At 35.3% G+C, this 17,179-nt stretch overlaps 2 protein-coding genes across 2 annotated transcripts; one reads left to right on the top strand and one right to left on the bottom strand.

Annotated features, from left to right (window-relative positions):
• Positions 1-5,101: 5,101 nt before the first annotated feature.
• LOC142635291 (uncharacterized) lies at positions 5,102-6,281 on the bottom strand. Its single transcript, XM_075809476.1, has 2 exons — positions 5,611-6,281; positions 5,102-5,504 (listed from the first exon to the last, which is right to left on the bottom strand). The coding sequence occupies exons 1-2, from the start codon at positions 6,279-6,281 to the stop codon at positions 5,102-5,104; spliced, it is 1,074 nt and encodes a 357-aa protein (XP_075665591.1).
• Positions 6,282-11,067: 4,786 nt separating this feature from the next.
• Positions 11,068-11,927, top strand: LOC142634198 (dof zinc finger protein DOF1.5). The gene has a single exon (XM_075808490.1). The coding sequence runs from the start codon at positions 11,261-11,263 to the stop codon at positions 11,762-11,764; it is 504 nt and encodes a 167-aa protein (XP_075664605.1). The 5' UTR covers positions 11,068-11,260; the 3' UTR covers positions 11,765-11,927.
• Positions 11,928-17,179: the final 5,252 nt, after the last annotated feature.

Below are 17,179 nucleotides of genomic sequence, written 5' to 3'. Positions count from 1 at the left end.
GACCTCTGCTGAAATAAATATTATAGTTAAAAAGCTGGTCCACAATTGAAGCAGGACACTGACATCATTTGATCTAGGAAACGATGTGTGGGTATATATATATTTTCTACTTGCTGGTGAAACATTTTAGTAGCACGCTGGGGCAAATGATTTAGACTTTAGAGAGCTTATGACCGATGCTTGACTGCTCGGGAATAGTAGTGGACTATGGAGTAAAAATTCATTCCGCTTTCTTCTCACATGATAATGAGTTTTATAAATTAAATTTATGATGTGATTCACCATTTATGCGAACATATACCTCAAGGCTATTTTGTGAGATCGTTTCAAATTATCTTTATCAAAATGCTTTGATTATAACGTAGGATAAGAACGTTAAAGAAACATTTGACAATCTTTCAAGATGAGGGCAACATTTTCGGTAGTGAGCAATGTCCTTGTACGCAATATGACCAAGTTTTGTGCTTCGATTGTGAGTTGCTATTAACCAAAATAAGGGGAATGTGAATATTATTAATGAATTATAAACCGTAATCCCTGTGGCGAAGGAAAGAGGACAAAAATAAATAATTATAAATAAATAAATAAAACAAGAAGATTTGCAACTTGAATGGTATGCTGCTTACCAACCGGACTAAAAACCAAATGCGTTGAATATCTAATTGAAGAATATAAAAAGCTTATATTTCCAGCTGTCTTAAGTGAGCTACTGGACAATTATTATTCTGTTTCCTTTGTTTGTTTGCTAATTGCTACTAGAAATAGAATGGGTCAGCAATGTTTCTATCTTGGAAAGAAGATTGAAGCAGAAGCGATGCGTTGGTTTGCATTTGCCAGGAACCTACCATAATTCTAGTCCTAGGAATTATTCAGCTCTGAACCAAGCTTCTTCACTCACGCTTTTATATTTATTTATTTCTTTTTAATCTCCCATAGGGACACTCAGGTTATTTCAATGATAGAATAATAACAAAATAAATTATCCTACATTTTTTGTTTGAGAGAGAGTTTCAACCTATGGCGTCCGCTTCTGATGATAGCTCTTTATCATCAGACCAAGACACCAATCAGTTTTTGGTGTAGACAGGGATTGAACTCCAGATCTTTTATCCTACATTTAATCAACTTATATATTCTCTTCCATCGGATATGAATGAATACACTTCTAGGTAATACAACTATTAAAGTATGGCTTAAAAAAAAATTCTTAATACTCATACAAAACGGTACATCATACAATACAGGTTTCAAAATTATTTCTTTGGCAAAAATGCAAAATTGACTCTTTTACTTTTACATTTTTTCATTTCAGTCCTAACTTTCAGTTTTTGTCAATATAGGGCTCTGTTACATTTCTGTTAATGGTTGCTGTTAGACCCACTGAAATGATGCTGTTTTGCAATTTTTTTTAATTCCGAATTAAAAGAAAATAATAAAAATCTTAAAAAAAAAAAAAAAAAAAAAACACATTAAGAGGAACAGTGAATCTGAAGCACTTAAAGTTTATGCTGGCAGCCGAATCTGAAGCACTTGAGACCAATGGTGAATCTGAAGCACTTGAAATTTGATAGGTACCGTACCCAATATTGAGGCGAGAGAAACTTAACGAGGGCCTGATTATCAGAAATAGAAGCGAAGCCACTGAGACTAATTCGCTTCACGGCATCAATTTGAGCAGTCTTGGGATCCTCACATGAATCGAGATCGGAAGCGCTAATCGCTAGGGCTAACTGTACCTGAAACTCCTCCTCCAACAGACTGAAATCCACCTCAACAGCAACAACACCACCACCATCACCACCATCGGTAACTGTCTGATCACCCGCCGACGAAGACAAAGACTCAACGGTGCTGATTCTCCCTAACCCTCCGCCGCCATGCGCGGAGGAAGACGACTTGGAAGCACTCAGGCTTTGACCCGGAGTGGGACTCAAACTCGGAGAAGGACGAGTCGACTCGGACGAGGCGAGTTTGTGATGGTCATTGATTCCTCCACCACCGATGTGAAGCTTTCTCAGTAGATGCTTCATTTTCGACATTGATCATCAATAACAATCTCAATCTCTCTCTTTTTTTTTTTCCAGTGGGTCAAACAGCAGCCACTAACAGAAATGAAACGGAGCCCTACATTGACAAAAATTAAAAGTTAGAGGACTGAATTGACAAAACTAAAAGTTAGAGGATTGAAATTTAAAAAAAAAAAAAGTGAAAGTTAAAGGGTCAATTTTGCATTTTTGCCTATTTCTTTTTAGTAGTCAATCCAAAATTGTTCAAGAACTGAATTCAAAACTTTATTCTAAGAAAATAAATTATTTATTATTTATAAGGAGAATAGATTTATTGAAATTAAAAACACTTTTTTTAAATAAGAAACTTGTAACTTTTATTAAAATGAAGATAACATTGCTACATCAGGAGCCACAACAGATTCAACAATAGGAGGTGTTTCCTCTATCCAAGTTACATAATCAACGCTAATAAATGAGCTGGGTGATACTTGTGCCTGTCGAAAATCTTGCAATTTGTATAGAACACCTTCAGTTATGTTGCTTATTACTGAAGGAGGATCACTACATCCAGTCACAGCATCATAGACAATCTTGGAGTTGCATTCAAATAGAACATCCCGAACTCCCACATCCCAAGCAAATAGTAAGCTCTCCTCCAATGCCTTAGCTTCAACCTCCAGTGGCCCCAACGGTAATAAAAGTGATTTACTAAGAGTTGCTTCAACATGCCCACCATGCTCTCAAATAATAGCATCCAATCCGGTTGAGTTATTACTAGTAAAAATTGCAACATCGTTATTGACCTTGTACCATGGTGCAACTTGAGCCTCCCATCGGACCTCATCCTTATTTCCAACCTTAGATAGCTTTAGATTGGTCATTTGGAATTCTTCTACCATGTATCATGCATTTTGCAAAATAGCAAGGCCAATTTGTCTAGTTTACCCTTGTCGCACTTCAATACAGTTGAACCAAATGGCCCAAGATACCATAATGACAAGTTCCGGTAGGTCATTCCCTATTCTTTGTTCAAACTTCAAATACCAAATCAGGTCCTCAAATTTAGGGAAGTTAATTCCGTGTGCTTTTAAAGGAATAGTTGATGGTGCCTAAATTTCTTGTGCTTTGTCATAATCCCAGAATACATGCCCACTACTTTCTGGTTCCAACCCACATGCCTCACAAATGGAATTATCAATCACCTTCCGTCTACACAAGTTAGCCTTCGTTGGAATGATATTTCTACATGCTTACCATGCGAATGACTTGACTTTATTAGGAATGTTGAGACCCTAGAGTGTTCCCCTTTCCGGGTATAAGCCCATATCATCCAGTAACTTGGAAGCAGAAAACTAAGGTGAATGCTTAAAATAGTAGAGGCATCCGAAGGGGAGAAGATCTATGTAACCATGTCAGCCATCCAAGCCCTAGTGTAAAGATCAATAAGCAAAGACACTCGAGCATCGAATGGGACACTAACTGGTCCGGATGTAAGTTTAAATGTAAATGGTTCATTAAGCCATTTATCTCTCAAAATATTCAATGAATGACCATTCCCAACCTACTAGCGATGCCCCCTTTGGACAATGGATTGTGTTGCCAAGATACTACGCCAAGCAAACAACGGATGGTTGCCAAGTTCAGCTGATAGAAAGTCCCCATTGAGGAAATACCATGCCTTAAAGACCCTATGAACGAATGATGTAGTATTAATTTGTAAGCGCCATCCTTGCTTTGCTAGTAAAGCGAGATTGAAGGCTTTGAGATCGCGAAAACCCAAGCCACCCTCCTCTTTTGGTAGACACATCTTGTCCCTACTCAACCAAGCCATTTTTCTTTTCTCGTTGGTTAGCCCCCACAAAAACCTGCGAACCATACTAGTCTTTTCATCACATAAAGCATTTGGGAGTTTAAATACACTCATAGTGTAACTTGGTACTACTTATGCCACTATTTTTATCAAGATCTCATTTCCCACATTAGACAATAGCTTCTCTTTCCACCCAGATAATTTGCTATCCAATCTCTCAATTAATTGATAGAAGGTGTTACACTTATTCTTCCCTACCAATGATGGAAGCCCCAGATACTTCTCATGTTGTTTAATGATCTTTGCCCCAAATCTATTCTTGATCTCATCTTAGACATTTTATGGTGTGTTATGACTAAAGAAGAGAGAAGTCTTCTCTTTGTAGTTATTGGCCTAAAGCTAACTCATATTTTTCCAAGATATCAACTAAGTTAGAGCATTCCTCTCCTGTGGTGTGACAAAAAATTAAGCTATCATCTACAAAGAATAAGTGGGAGATCGATGGTCCCCCTGCACATGCAGAAATCCCCTTAATGGCGCCATGCTCCACTGATTTTCTAATAAGGGCTAACATACCTTTTGCGTAATAAAATAAAAAATAAAAATAAAAAAAGGGGGAGAGGGGGTTCCCTTGGCGTAATCCTCGAGTTGGGATAATAACGTCTCAAGGTTTTCCATTGATTTCAACTGCATAAGTGACAAAGCGTACACACCTCATATAAGATCAATCCAATGTGTATTGAAACCCATCTTAAGCATAATTGTTTCTAGGCATCCTCATTCCACCCTATTATAAGCCTTGCTCATGTCTAATTTTAGAGCCATCTCTCCCACCTTCCGTTCTTCTTTTGGCTTATGTGATGTATTGTTTCAAAAACAACCAATACATTATTAGTGATAAGACACTTGGACATAAAAGCATTTTGATTCTCGCTAATAATATTTGGAAGGAAATGTTTTAATTTATTAGCAAGAACCTTCAAAGCAAGCCTAGATACAACATTGCTAAGACTAATAGTTCTGTATTGGGTAATCTTAGTTGGATTCTTCACCTTAGGGACTGGGGTAATATGAGTTTCATTAAATTTGGGTGGGATAATTCCATGATTTAGAAAATCCAAAACAGCCAATGTAACACAATTTTCAACTAAAAACCAGTAATGTTGACAAAAAAGAGGAGGCATACCATTAGGTCCTAGTGCTTTTTTTGGGTGCATCTGTTTGAGGGCTATTGTAACCTCTTCAGCCTTGAACTCTAAGCTTAGGAAGCTATTCATTGAACTTAAGCTACTGGTTGAATGACTTCCACAACCTCAGTTGCATCACATTGTTCATTTGACTGGAAAATTGAATTGAAATAACCCACAACAATGTTCTCCACCATTATGTCCTCCTTATGCCATGCTCCAGTTTCATCACATAAGCCCTTGATAGTATTTCTTCGAAATCGATTTGAGGCCTTCACATGGAAGAAACCAGTGTTTCGATCCCCGCTAACCAGCCATGTATTGGAAGACCATTGATTCCACATTGTACTTTCTGCATCTAGCCAAATATTCAAGTCCTTTCGGCATTGAAGAATTTCAACTTCACCTTGTCTTGTCGTTCCCCATAGTTCCAGCTCATGTAATCGCTTTTGTAGCTCTTGCAACTTTTCTTCCCACATGACCAAATTCCGCCTTGTTCTAGACCATTAGTCTCTCACTATACTTAGTGATGCAATTTGTAAATTGGTTGCCCCCAATTTTATTTAAGCCCTCCTGCCAAGATTCGGTGACAATCTCGTCACACCTAGGATCTTGAAGCCACATAGCCTCAAATCGAAAAAGTTTTTTGTGTTTCTTTTTCTGATATCTCCCTGTTGAAGCTATTCGGAGTGCAAGGAAAGAGTGGTCTGAAGTCAAATTTTCAATATGACGGATAGTAGCTTCGGGGAGTTTCTGTCTCCATGCATTAGTTGCCAACCCCCAGTCCAATTTAATCTTCAAACGGCCTTCATCTGAGTGATTTTTAAACGACGTAAATAGTGCTCCATAGAAGCCAAGATCAGCAAATCCACAATGGTGCATCACACTTCGAAATCTGGCCATTTGTCGAAGTGGTCGTTCATTGCCCCCTTCCTTCTCAACAACTTTTGTAATTTTGTTGTAGTGCCCAATGCACAACCATGGTAACGAACTAATTGGGGCAAGAGATTCTAGCAGTGTCCATGTCTCCTCCCTCTTACTAGTATCAGGGTGTTCATAAAAGCCTACTAAATGCCATACATCCCCATTGTTATCACTATCAACAAAAGCATCTATGTACCATTTAGAAAATTTACAAATCTCAACCTTAGATTCTGGTTTCCAAAGTAACACAAGTCCTCCACTGTTGCCATTACTCGAGAAACCAAGACCTTGTGTGTAACCCATTTCATGTTTCAACTTATTCATAACCTCATTGTGTAGTTTAGTCCCCATGAGGAAGACAAACTTTGGAGTTTCTGCCCTTAAAAGACTTTTTTAAGGACCTGAACTGTTCGTTAATTCTCAAGCTCCCGATCATTCTAGCTTATGGTACTCATTAAAAACACTTAATGCTCGCAATAATGAGATTCATACTTATATCTACATTTTATAATATACTTATAGTTTTATTTTCTTTTATGATAGTATAATTTTTTCCTTTTCGATAGTTCTAACATGCTAAAGGAACCGATGTTTGAAGGTATATTTGAGTGAACCAACGTTGCATTCCCGAGGGTTCAATATTGACCCCAACCCTTAATTAAAAAGATGATGTTAAGGAGTATGGGTAATGCTGCTATTACAAGCAAATATTCTATTCATAAATGAAAGAAATTCACAATTTATTTTCATCTCATTTTTTTGGGAACGGTGTCTTCCTTTTTAGATTTCTTGAATTCCCTCTGTTGTTGGTATTTTTGTTATTAGGTAAATAGCGACCTCTGACTTTTTGGCTTATAATTTAGTTAGTTGGACTTCTCTTAGTAGTTAGTACGTAGGATAAGTTCATAGACATTTCTTCTCTTCGCACTGTTTTCTTTTCAAGTCTCAAAGATTGTATTGGTCCATTCTCTCCCTCTTCGTTTTGATATAATCCTTATTTATCAATAATAAAAAAATCTCATGGACAAATTATTTATGTTTGATCCAAATTCTTGCTTGTTTCAAAGAAATTTGATGTTTGAATGATGACTTAGGTTAAAGTCTATTATTATTACTTTAATCTGATTTTACTTTGAGCTGATCAAACATAAACCAACCCAAATTTTATACAATATTTGTGAACCAGAGTTTAAGAGTACTGTTTCATGTGACTTGATGGAATGTTTCGACTAACCTGGCTAGAGAAGGGGATTGATTTGACAAATCTGCGTGGTCCATTTTCTAGGCTTCTAAACTAAAACTAAATAGACAAATAAAGTATGTCTAGTTGAGCCACTATTTTGTAACTTCACTTGACTTTCATATGTCAACAGTGAACTAAAGTTTTGAGTCTGTGTTTCTCACCAAAAAAAAAAAAAGAAAAAAGTTTAAGAGTCTGTGTAATTCAACAAAGAAAAGAATAAAGTAAAATTTTCCCCCCCTTTTATGCCATCTTTTTATTTAAAAATTATCTAGCTTTGAGTAGAATCTGGAATTATTCTCTTTATCTCCTTTTCTTTAGTATTGTGGAAAAACTTTTTGATATGAACCTTTCACATGGAAAGTGACATATAGAACCCGGAATCACTCTTTTTTGACACTGGGGACTCCAAACCTTTTTATATTGAAACATTTCACATACAAAGTAAAAAAAGCATAAAGTTATATAGTTTCTTTATGTTGCTTTTGTTCTTGGCCAATGTATGCTGTATGTGTTATGGCTGTGTTAATCATTTTCAATAAAGTGTTACATGTGACAATCTACTGTATGCGCAATTGATGTGTTAAATACATGGATGAAAGAAAAACTATAGGATCACAATCAATTTCATACTCATTTTCACAATTATTTGATTTGGTTGATTGTGAGTAGTAGAAAAAAAAAAAAGTAATGAGTCTATGTGAAAGTGAGAATCAGCCAATCACAGTTTGTCACATGAAATAGTTGTGAAATTGAGTGTGAAATTGGTTGTGTAACCTATAGCAAGATAATTTAGTTGTTCATGAATCTATGAATTGATTTTATCTCCTCTATAAGCATGGAATTGATTTTATCTCCTCTATAAGCATGTTATAATTAGATTGCATTTTGGCTGTGATAGTCTTCTAGGGTTTGGTAGAAAAAACATATCTTTAGTAATATATTAAAAGTTGGGTCATTCACATTGTATTTGTGTCAAGTGGCTTAACATAAGTTTTACCGTACTTCCATTATGCGTGACTCTTTAAGTAAAATTCAATTACCAAAATTTTATTTCAATTAAAAATTTTAAGTAATTTAGAAAAAAGAAGAATTCATTATCAATTTAAATTATTTTAAGCATCTATCATATTTTATTTTGATAAAAAATTGATCTTATACTTGATGAGCTTAATTACATCACGTAACTTTTAATGTCTTTCATTACATATAATTTTAAATTAATGGAGTATCTCACATACATAAAATTGCAAGCAGAAAAAACGTGCCAACTCTTCTCAATTATATTCCTATCCGATTTTAAGCTGGCATTGCGAAACTTTCACCTCATCACACGTTAATTTTGAGAAAAGTAATCAAATTCAAATGAGAGAAAGAAGACTTTCCTGCGTAATTTTTATAAAAGCAACTTGTCGATGAAGAACCACTAGAGCAAGCAACATGCTTCTTAATCTTTCCAACTCCACCCAAATTTTTATTTAAAATTAATTAAAAACAAAAAATATATCCGAAGAATATGATAAGGGCACTTCTGTTTTTTCAAACAGGAATGGATAACTACGTAGACCATAATAAAGACTTTCATCTCTTTTTCTCCAAGTGGCATTTTTTTACATATTAATTTATTTGTTTGGTCAGAAAGCAATAATAGACTTTATAACATGTATCAAGTGTCCCTTTGTCCAAGCCATCAATTAAATAACAACAACAACAACAATAATAATAATAATAATAATTTATGTTTTTTTGGATGGATTTTTTTAAAAACTTACATATTATTTACTTATATCTAGAAAATTGACAAACTCTAAATATTGCCATGTTTTTGTTTATGTTTGTAAACAAGTGCATTTTTTTTTTTTTTCGGGCGTGTTTTCTGTTTTTGCTTTGAATGTACAATTGCATGTTAATTCCAATTGCAACTTGCATGAACCAAGAAGAACAAGTTGGAACTTCCAAATTTGATACAGAGTAGCAGCAAGCAGGCAATTTTCTAGATTAGGTGCCCCATTTATCAAAATGGAGGCATTGATATCATTATTATGTTCTTTAATTTTTAAACTAAAAAAGAGACTTCTAAAGCATCCATAAGTAAAAGTGCGTCTCTTTCCAAGCAAAAGAAACGAAAATGCTTCTTTGTCTGCATTATAAAATTGGGAAAAAGCTGATGAAAATGAGGTACTTTTGCATTAATCAAATAAAGATTCTTATATTAAAGAAATCCCATATCAACCAGCCTTTTTCCATAATATTTGCAAAGTAAAAGCAACCCGGACAACAAGGCCCACAACAACCCCACAATATTAAGTACTGAAAAGGGAGCAACAAAGTTAATCATCAAATCCATTGAAACCTGAAAAGATGGCTTTGAAGCAAAAAAGGAATTGCGATACCATTAGGAGCATCCAACTTTATGGATATCAAGCTTAATTTGCCTGAAACATTGCACATTATAAACTTAGCAAGTTTAATTATATTTAATTTTGTTAGCAAAGAACAACATGTTAAGGTAGTAAGTTGTAATTCAAGCAACATCATTTTCACTTGAATCCATCATTCACAGTATTTTTACGGTGCACAACTCATAACATATCAAGTCTGTTAATATTGTTGTGAAAACTTTTATATTCTTATTGATATGTATAAGTGATGAGTCACCTACTAGGGGCAAAATATCTCACTGGTGGAATCTGATTAGACGAAAACAAATCGAAGCATATTAGAATAATTTGTGTTTTTATACCCTAATCTTTCTTCCCCGTTTATTAATTAAGCTGTGAAGTGTCAAGTGAGATTTTTTTTGGGGCTAATAAGTGTCAAGTGAGATTAATTAACAATTCTCTATGTTACTACCACTGTACCATATGCTATCTTTACTCACAAACATGGTCATGAACAAATAAATTATAGTGTGTTGCATAACGTTGAAGTTAGCACATTGCATTGTACAGACCGCACACACCGCTCTATCCATAACTCTAAGACCTTGGTGAAGATGGAACATTGATTGTATAAGTATTGTATATTGAAAGGTAGTGTTAATTACCCACATGGTTCGGTAGTCCGTACACAAGTGATTTTAAGCTAATATCGTGAATTGAAGACACAATTTTAAACTAAGTTCAAATCCACCTAAGGACACACTAAATTTCACGCCGAGACTAATATGTCAAAATTGTGAATTATGACTTATACTTGCCGACTAAGACTTTATGAGAAAGTGATGATACTCGTAAAGTTGATAACACAAACAAATCATGAATGTGTCCTTGAAATTTTTTTTTTGCTGAAAAATGTGTCCTTGAAATTATAGGCGATTTTAGCTCCACATACATCCGTATCCGTATATGCATAATTATTCTATGTTGGATGGAAACTATAGCCAGCAAACCCCGTTCGTTGCTTGGCTTCTGATGTGTCAAAGTAATCCATTAAAAGTAAATGACAAATTGCATGGAGATTTTTCAAAGCAAATATGAAAAGCTTTAGCTTTATCTCTGTTTTTTTTTTCTTCCATCACTTTTTTATGTGGTTGGAATATGGTACTTTATATTGTTTTTTTTCTTTCTTTCTTTCTTTTCTAATATGAACATGGCACTTCATTAAACACAAACTTTATCTCTTTAATCTTTATGCTCTCTATCACCTTTGACACATTGTACGCAACCTACCTGGATTGGGACCCACATTTTAGACTTTTCAACACTGCAAGACGATGACGTGCAGTAATGATGTGTACAAAAAGCTCATCCTCAGCTTTTCTTACTCTTCCCCCTCTTCTCTCTATTCCTATTCCTATTCCTATTCTTACAAAAGCCTTTTTGGCGGCTGTCACATTCATTTTTTATGTAACAGTTTTCTTTAACTTATAAGCACTTTTTTTTCTTCTTCCTCTTTAGCTTTCTCACTGAGTCCTCTATATATATAATCCCTTCTCTAACCTCTCACCTTATAAACCACCAAACTTCTCTATTTTGTGTCAATTTAGTCTTGCCCATCTCTCTCTATTTTAAACCAAACTCTCTCTTTCCCTTTTATCTCTATAATCTGTATTGTTTTACTCCAAATCAAACACCCCCCACTTTCATTCATGGCTAACGTCCAAGAAGATGTTCCGGGAATCAAGCTTTTTGGGACAACAATATCGTTGCAAAATAGAAAAGTAAAGGAAGAACAAAAGGGTTGTTCTGATCAAAGACTACTGTTGGAGAATAAGAGACCAGACAAGATCATACCGTGCCCAAGGTGCAAGAGCATGGAGACCAAATTTTGTTACTTCAACAATTACAACGTTAACCAGCCTAGACATTTCTGCAAGTGTTGCCAGAGGTACTGGACTGCTGGTGGGGCCCTCCGCAACGTGCCCGTCGGGGCCGGCCGACGTAAAACCAAGCCGGCCTGCCGCGGCCTAGGGCTAGCCGGGTTCTCTGAGGGTTGCTTGTATGATGCTGCTTCTGGGTTGCACCAATTTGACGATTTGGATGATGTGGTGGAGGAGTGGCATATGGTCACCGCGCAACAAGGCGGTTTCAGCCAGGTTTATCCGGTCAAGCGGCGGAGGATTAATGCCTCAGGTGGTCAAACGTGCACTTAAATCTTCTACTATTGTGGTTTTTTTTTTTTTTTTCAATAATCTCAACTTGATCCAGATTATGTAGTTTTTGATATAGCCAAATGATGTATGTACAGACTGGTTTAGTCTAATGAGATTAAATATGTACTTAAATACATATAAATAAAATTATTAGAATTAATTATGTACCGAGTGATAATGATAGATTTTAATTAAATAGAGTAGAACGTGACAATCAATGATTATTATGTTTTTTGTCTGTTCAGAAAAGAATAATAATAGGCAGTAGGTACGAAACTACGCTATTGACTTCGTGGGTCTTGGCCGCCTAGAAAAAGTATAAATTGGGGTTTTTGACCTTTATATTATAGATGAGCGGTGACTATTTTTTTTTTTTTTTAATTCTTAATATATGGCTCTTGAAAAACTATATATATGCATATCAAATATAACATTCTTAAATATAAATTTGCATTTCATTTACATCCTTAACTGGTAGTTTTACCAAGTGATCATTGAATTACATGTCATTTGTTGATGGACCAAAAAAATAATTATAATCAATAGTCATAAGGCTATGGTCCAAATTTGTGAAATTTAAGGGGGACACAAAATTAATCAATGGATGCAATAATTGATCTTATAAACGTGCAAATTGGATGGATAAGATGGCTGCATGAACATTAAAAAGTTGAGCCATATGGTCTCATGGATTACTTGTTATAGCGAAAACATAAAACCATTTCATTTAAAAATTCACTGTCCTTTCGTATATAATATGTTGTTTATAGAGTGGGACTTGGTTCACTTAATTTGCACGAAGTTTCTGATGTACGTATTATTGTATTGTAAATTATTTAGGGTATATTCCCATATTTTTCCCCTACTTTAAAAAAAAAAATGCAGATAAGTATATAAGACTTACAACTATTACCTTTAAGACTAAGTTAATCTCAAAAAAGAATACCATAATCTTCAAAATAATGTAAAATTTTAATTATATGATATTTCATTTTGGAGGTAGATACTCAATCAGGGCGCCACCTTGTGTGGATGGAAGATATCTTTTCAATTGGTTATGTCTATCCAATTCAAGCTGAGGATATAAAATGAAATGAAATCTTATCGTTTTTGAGAAAAATAAAATAAAAATCAGGGCTCCGCCTTGATTGTTTTATATATGGACTAGAGAGAGCCTGTGCAACGTGGTATAAATAAATATAATGCTATTTTTTTACTATGTGTTGTCACAATTGGTTCATAAAATATTATTTAAATTTTTATTATTATATAGAATTCCAGTTGTCAGTTTTGTATTTTATATTTAAAATCAAAGATAAAAAGTGTACTATAAATTGTAAAAAAAAAAAATTATACATATGAAAATGATTTTATTGTATATTATGCTCAACAACTAATTAAAGTTCTGTTGATGTAATGTTTAGTTACTCATAATTCGTAATGTATGGTTGATTGATTGTCACCAACATTCTCAAACAATGAGTACATGCACTACAAAACACGCGGGTCTTAGGCCGCGTTTTTTTCAGCCGCATTTGTAAAAACGCGGCCTAAGACCCTACTTGGGCCGCATTTCTAAAAAACGCACCCACAGCACCTATGTTATGACCGCGTGTGACGAACGCAGCCCAAGCCCAACTCTGTAGCCGCGTTTTTTGGAGCAATGGCCGCGTTTTTCTGGAATGGGCTGAAGCCGCGTTTTTAAAATGCGGCTTTAGACCCATTTGAAATATATATATATTTTTTAATATATGTCTTGAAGCCGCGTTTTCAAAACGCGGCTTCAGTCCTCTCCTAAAGCCGCGTTTATTCAAAAACGTGGCCATAGTCTACCCTGAAGCTGCGTTTTTAAAACGCGGCTTCAAGAATCCCTGAAGCTGCGTTTTAAAAAACGTGGCCACAATCCCTACTATAAATAGTTTAGTAAAAATCTCCTTACCCAAACAACAGCCTTGCTCTGTCTACAGCCCTTCGAACCCGATTCCCTCAAGACCCAACTCAAACTCAATCCGCCCCACCCGCCACCACTCGCGCCGTCGTTCATCAAAGCATCGTCACTGACCTCCAGTAGGCTTGCACTGCGGCACCGCCTCCACCCTCACCCGCACCGAAGTCCGATGCGGCGTTAAAAAGCCTTACCCTGAAAAAAATTAAAAAGAACCCCTAAAAAAACCGAATCTCCACCACCGATCGTACACACCGGCGCTGCCCTAAGTCTCTCCCTCTCTCTCTCGAACTCTCAATCTCACTCAAGACACTGAGAGGGCCAACTAACAGTAAGTATTTTAAATTGGGCTTTTTTTATTTATGTTTTAGGGTTTCCATTTTTGTTTTAGGGTTTCAATTTTTGGTTTAGGGTATTGATTTTAGGTTTAGGGTTTCGATTTTGGGATTGTAGGGTTTCGATTTTGTGATTCTAGGGTTTCGATTTTAGGTTTAGAGTTTTAATTCTCGTATTATATTTGTTCCTGTTTAATTTTCTTTAAATTTTCTGAGGTAAAACTATTGCTCTTTCTAATGTGGGGGAAATATAGACATTAACCACCAAGCTTCCACATAAGCATGAAACTTTCATTTATTTTCTCAGTAAACGAACAGAGAAAAAGAGAAAAGTTACCTTGAGCAAAGTGAGTTCCCCTAAATTCATTGGCTCCACAGTGTAATTAACAAATGTAGAATTCACACAAAATTTTCTCGATTAAACCAATAAAGTAATCAACTAACAATTAGTAATAGGAAATGTAATTTCCTTAAAAAAAATTTCTCTAGAAACAGAGAGTTAAATAGATCAGAGAGACCTGTAATCCAATGAAGAAGTGGCGGAGTTGAGATAGCCGACAACCGCACCTCTACATATTGGTTTCATGAAAGGCTTTGTTTTTAGGAGGCTATATTTTCAGTGCTCCTGTGCATGGGACCCGAGAGGATGTTGATACACGTATAAGCATTCTATTGGGTTTAGTGCATAGGAGCACTGTAATGTGCAATTAGTATAAGTTGTATATGTACAGTTGAATCTAGACTGCTATCTTTAATGGTGAGTAGTTTTGTCTTTGTTTTGCATTTGTGATCGTGGTGAAATCTGGCGTATTCTTCTCATTTTTAGTATAATGTGAAATAGGGATCTAGTGACCCATGCTGTGTCCAGATAATAATGCTAGGATATAGTACAAGCTATAATGTGCAATTAGTATAAGTTGTATAGGTACTTTGAGTCTAGACTGATATCTCTATAGTTGTCTTTGTTTTGCATTCGTAATTCTGATGAAATTTAGTTTATTCTTCTCATTTTTAGTATAATATGAACTAGTTCTTTGGTAAGATAGTTGATTGGTAGACCAGAAGCTGAAGTACGTGATCTTTTTGTTTTGTCTCAGTTTCACCCAAGGCGCTTCGGCAAAAACCTGTGGCGGGTACCTCAATTCCTTACTGCCCAGTAGAGAAGAGAATGCCTGATTGTTGGTCACCGATTGAGCCAAGTGCCTTCAAAGTCAGGGGAAAGAATTATCTTAGGTGAGTATGTAATACTTTTAGTAGGGTTACGTTTACTTCATAGTCATGGGAAGTGAGCGAGTGTCATGGAAACAAACTTGTTCCAAATTCCAACCTTGAAATGCATTTATAGTTTAAAAAACTTGAAGATAATTTAACATCTAAGAGTATGACAACTGAGAAGTTATGAATTTTTACTATTTACTACGAAAAAGTGAGTAAAAAGTTGCAAATCTTGTCTAACTGCTGCCATTATATTTTTGTAGCGCCATTGAAACATAAACTGTATTCTACCTGGAAGGCAACAAGGGTATTCACATGTAGACAAGAGCTTGGAGATGGAAGGAACCCCTAGAAGCATCTATGTAATGTTTGTAGTTGAGGATGGTTGAAAAATCATATGTTGATGCTTATTTATGTAGACTTGTTAACTGTATTCAACTGCATATTCCTTGAAGGTTGATAATTTTCCATAGTCTTTAAAGCTTGATTGAGATTGTGACAGATTTGAGATTGTTATTTTGTTGCATGTGTTGGGATTTTACAGGAATAAGAAGTTGGAATTGTGTATGTGACAGGTTGAATTGTGTATGTGACAGGTTTTTTATAGTAGCGTTTCTATAATTTATAGCAGCGTTTGTTGCTGCATCTGAATGTGTACAGAATTTAAAAAAAAAGAAAAAAAAAAGTCTATAGCCGCGTTTTAAAAACGCGGCTATAGAAAAATTCAAAAAACGCAACAGGGTTTATAGCCGCGTTTTGAAAACACGGCCATAGTAATGGGCTAGAGCCACGTTTTTAGAAACGTGGCTAAAGAACATACTGTAGCCACGGTTTTAGAACCGCGGCCATAGCCACATTCTATGGCCGCGTTTTTAGGAAGTCTATGGCCGCGTTTTAAACGCGGCTAATCTTGCTTCAGGCAAGTTACCAATTGCCCTATAGCCACGTTGAAAACGTGGCTATAGATCGTGGCTATGGCCGCGGTTTTAAAACCGTGGCTACAGTATGTCCTGTAGCCACGTTTCTAAAAGCGTGGCCATTGGTCTGTCTATAGCCACGGTTACAAAAAACGTGGCCATAGGCCTATAGTTACGCATTTTAGGCCATGGTTAAAAACGTGGCCTAAAAAAACGCGGCTATAGACCAAATGGTCCTATAGCCACGTTTTTTGGAGCTATAGCCACGTTTTAAAAACGCGGCTATAGCTCCTTTTTTTTGTAGTGATGCCAGTTGTTGGAACAAAAATTTCCCCATGCATCCTTGTGTTGATGCATGGCTACTTTGATATATTTCCTTAATTTTATTTTACCTTAAAATTAGCTATATTCCATTGTGATTTTGATTCTTTTACCACAAAAAAAAAGGGTTTTTATTTTATTATTATTGAAACAAATTTCAAAGATATACATACATAAATATATATATACACACACACATATATATATATATATATATATATATATATATATACATAAATTTTTCTTGAATGAAGACTTCCTTAGTGATAAATAGGATTACTTCCCTTTCTTTATTTTATGTCATAAATAGGATTGCTTTATTGTGCAAGCGACCGAAGTCATTATAGAAGGACCACTTACTTAAGAAATAAGCAAGGTTTGGTGAACCGGAAAAAAATATAAGAAAAGAAAAAGGGAAGAAGAAGATAAAATTTGCCTAGTAAACTCAAATTAATCTTCTTGTTTAATTAATAAATAAGGAAAGGCAAAGCAATAACCATGCATGTGTTGGAAAGTATAATTGTTGCTCCCTCCCTCGGTCCCATATTAAATGACAGTTTATGGATGACAAATTTTTAAATGAAACAAAATAAAGATAATAGTTTTTGTAAAATGCCAAAAAATCAAGTGAGGGAAAGATTGCAAATGAACTGGAATGCTAGTTATGCTATTTTTTAAAAAG

Source organism: Castanea sativa, chromosome 5 (genome assembly GCF_040712315.1).
Source record: "Castanea sativa cultivar Marrone di Chiusa Pesio chromosome 5, ASM4071231v1".
Taxonomy (NCBI): Eukaryota; Viridiplantae; Streptophyta; class Magnoliopsida; order Fagales; family Fagaceae; genus Castanea; species Castanea sativa.
Note: the sequence above shows the minus strand (reverse complement) of the source record. Positions and strands in the feature narration are given on the sequence as shown.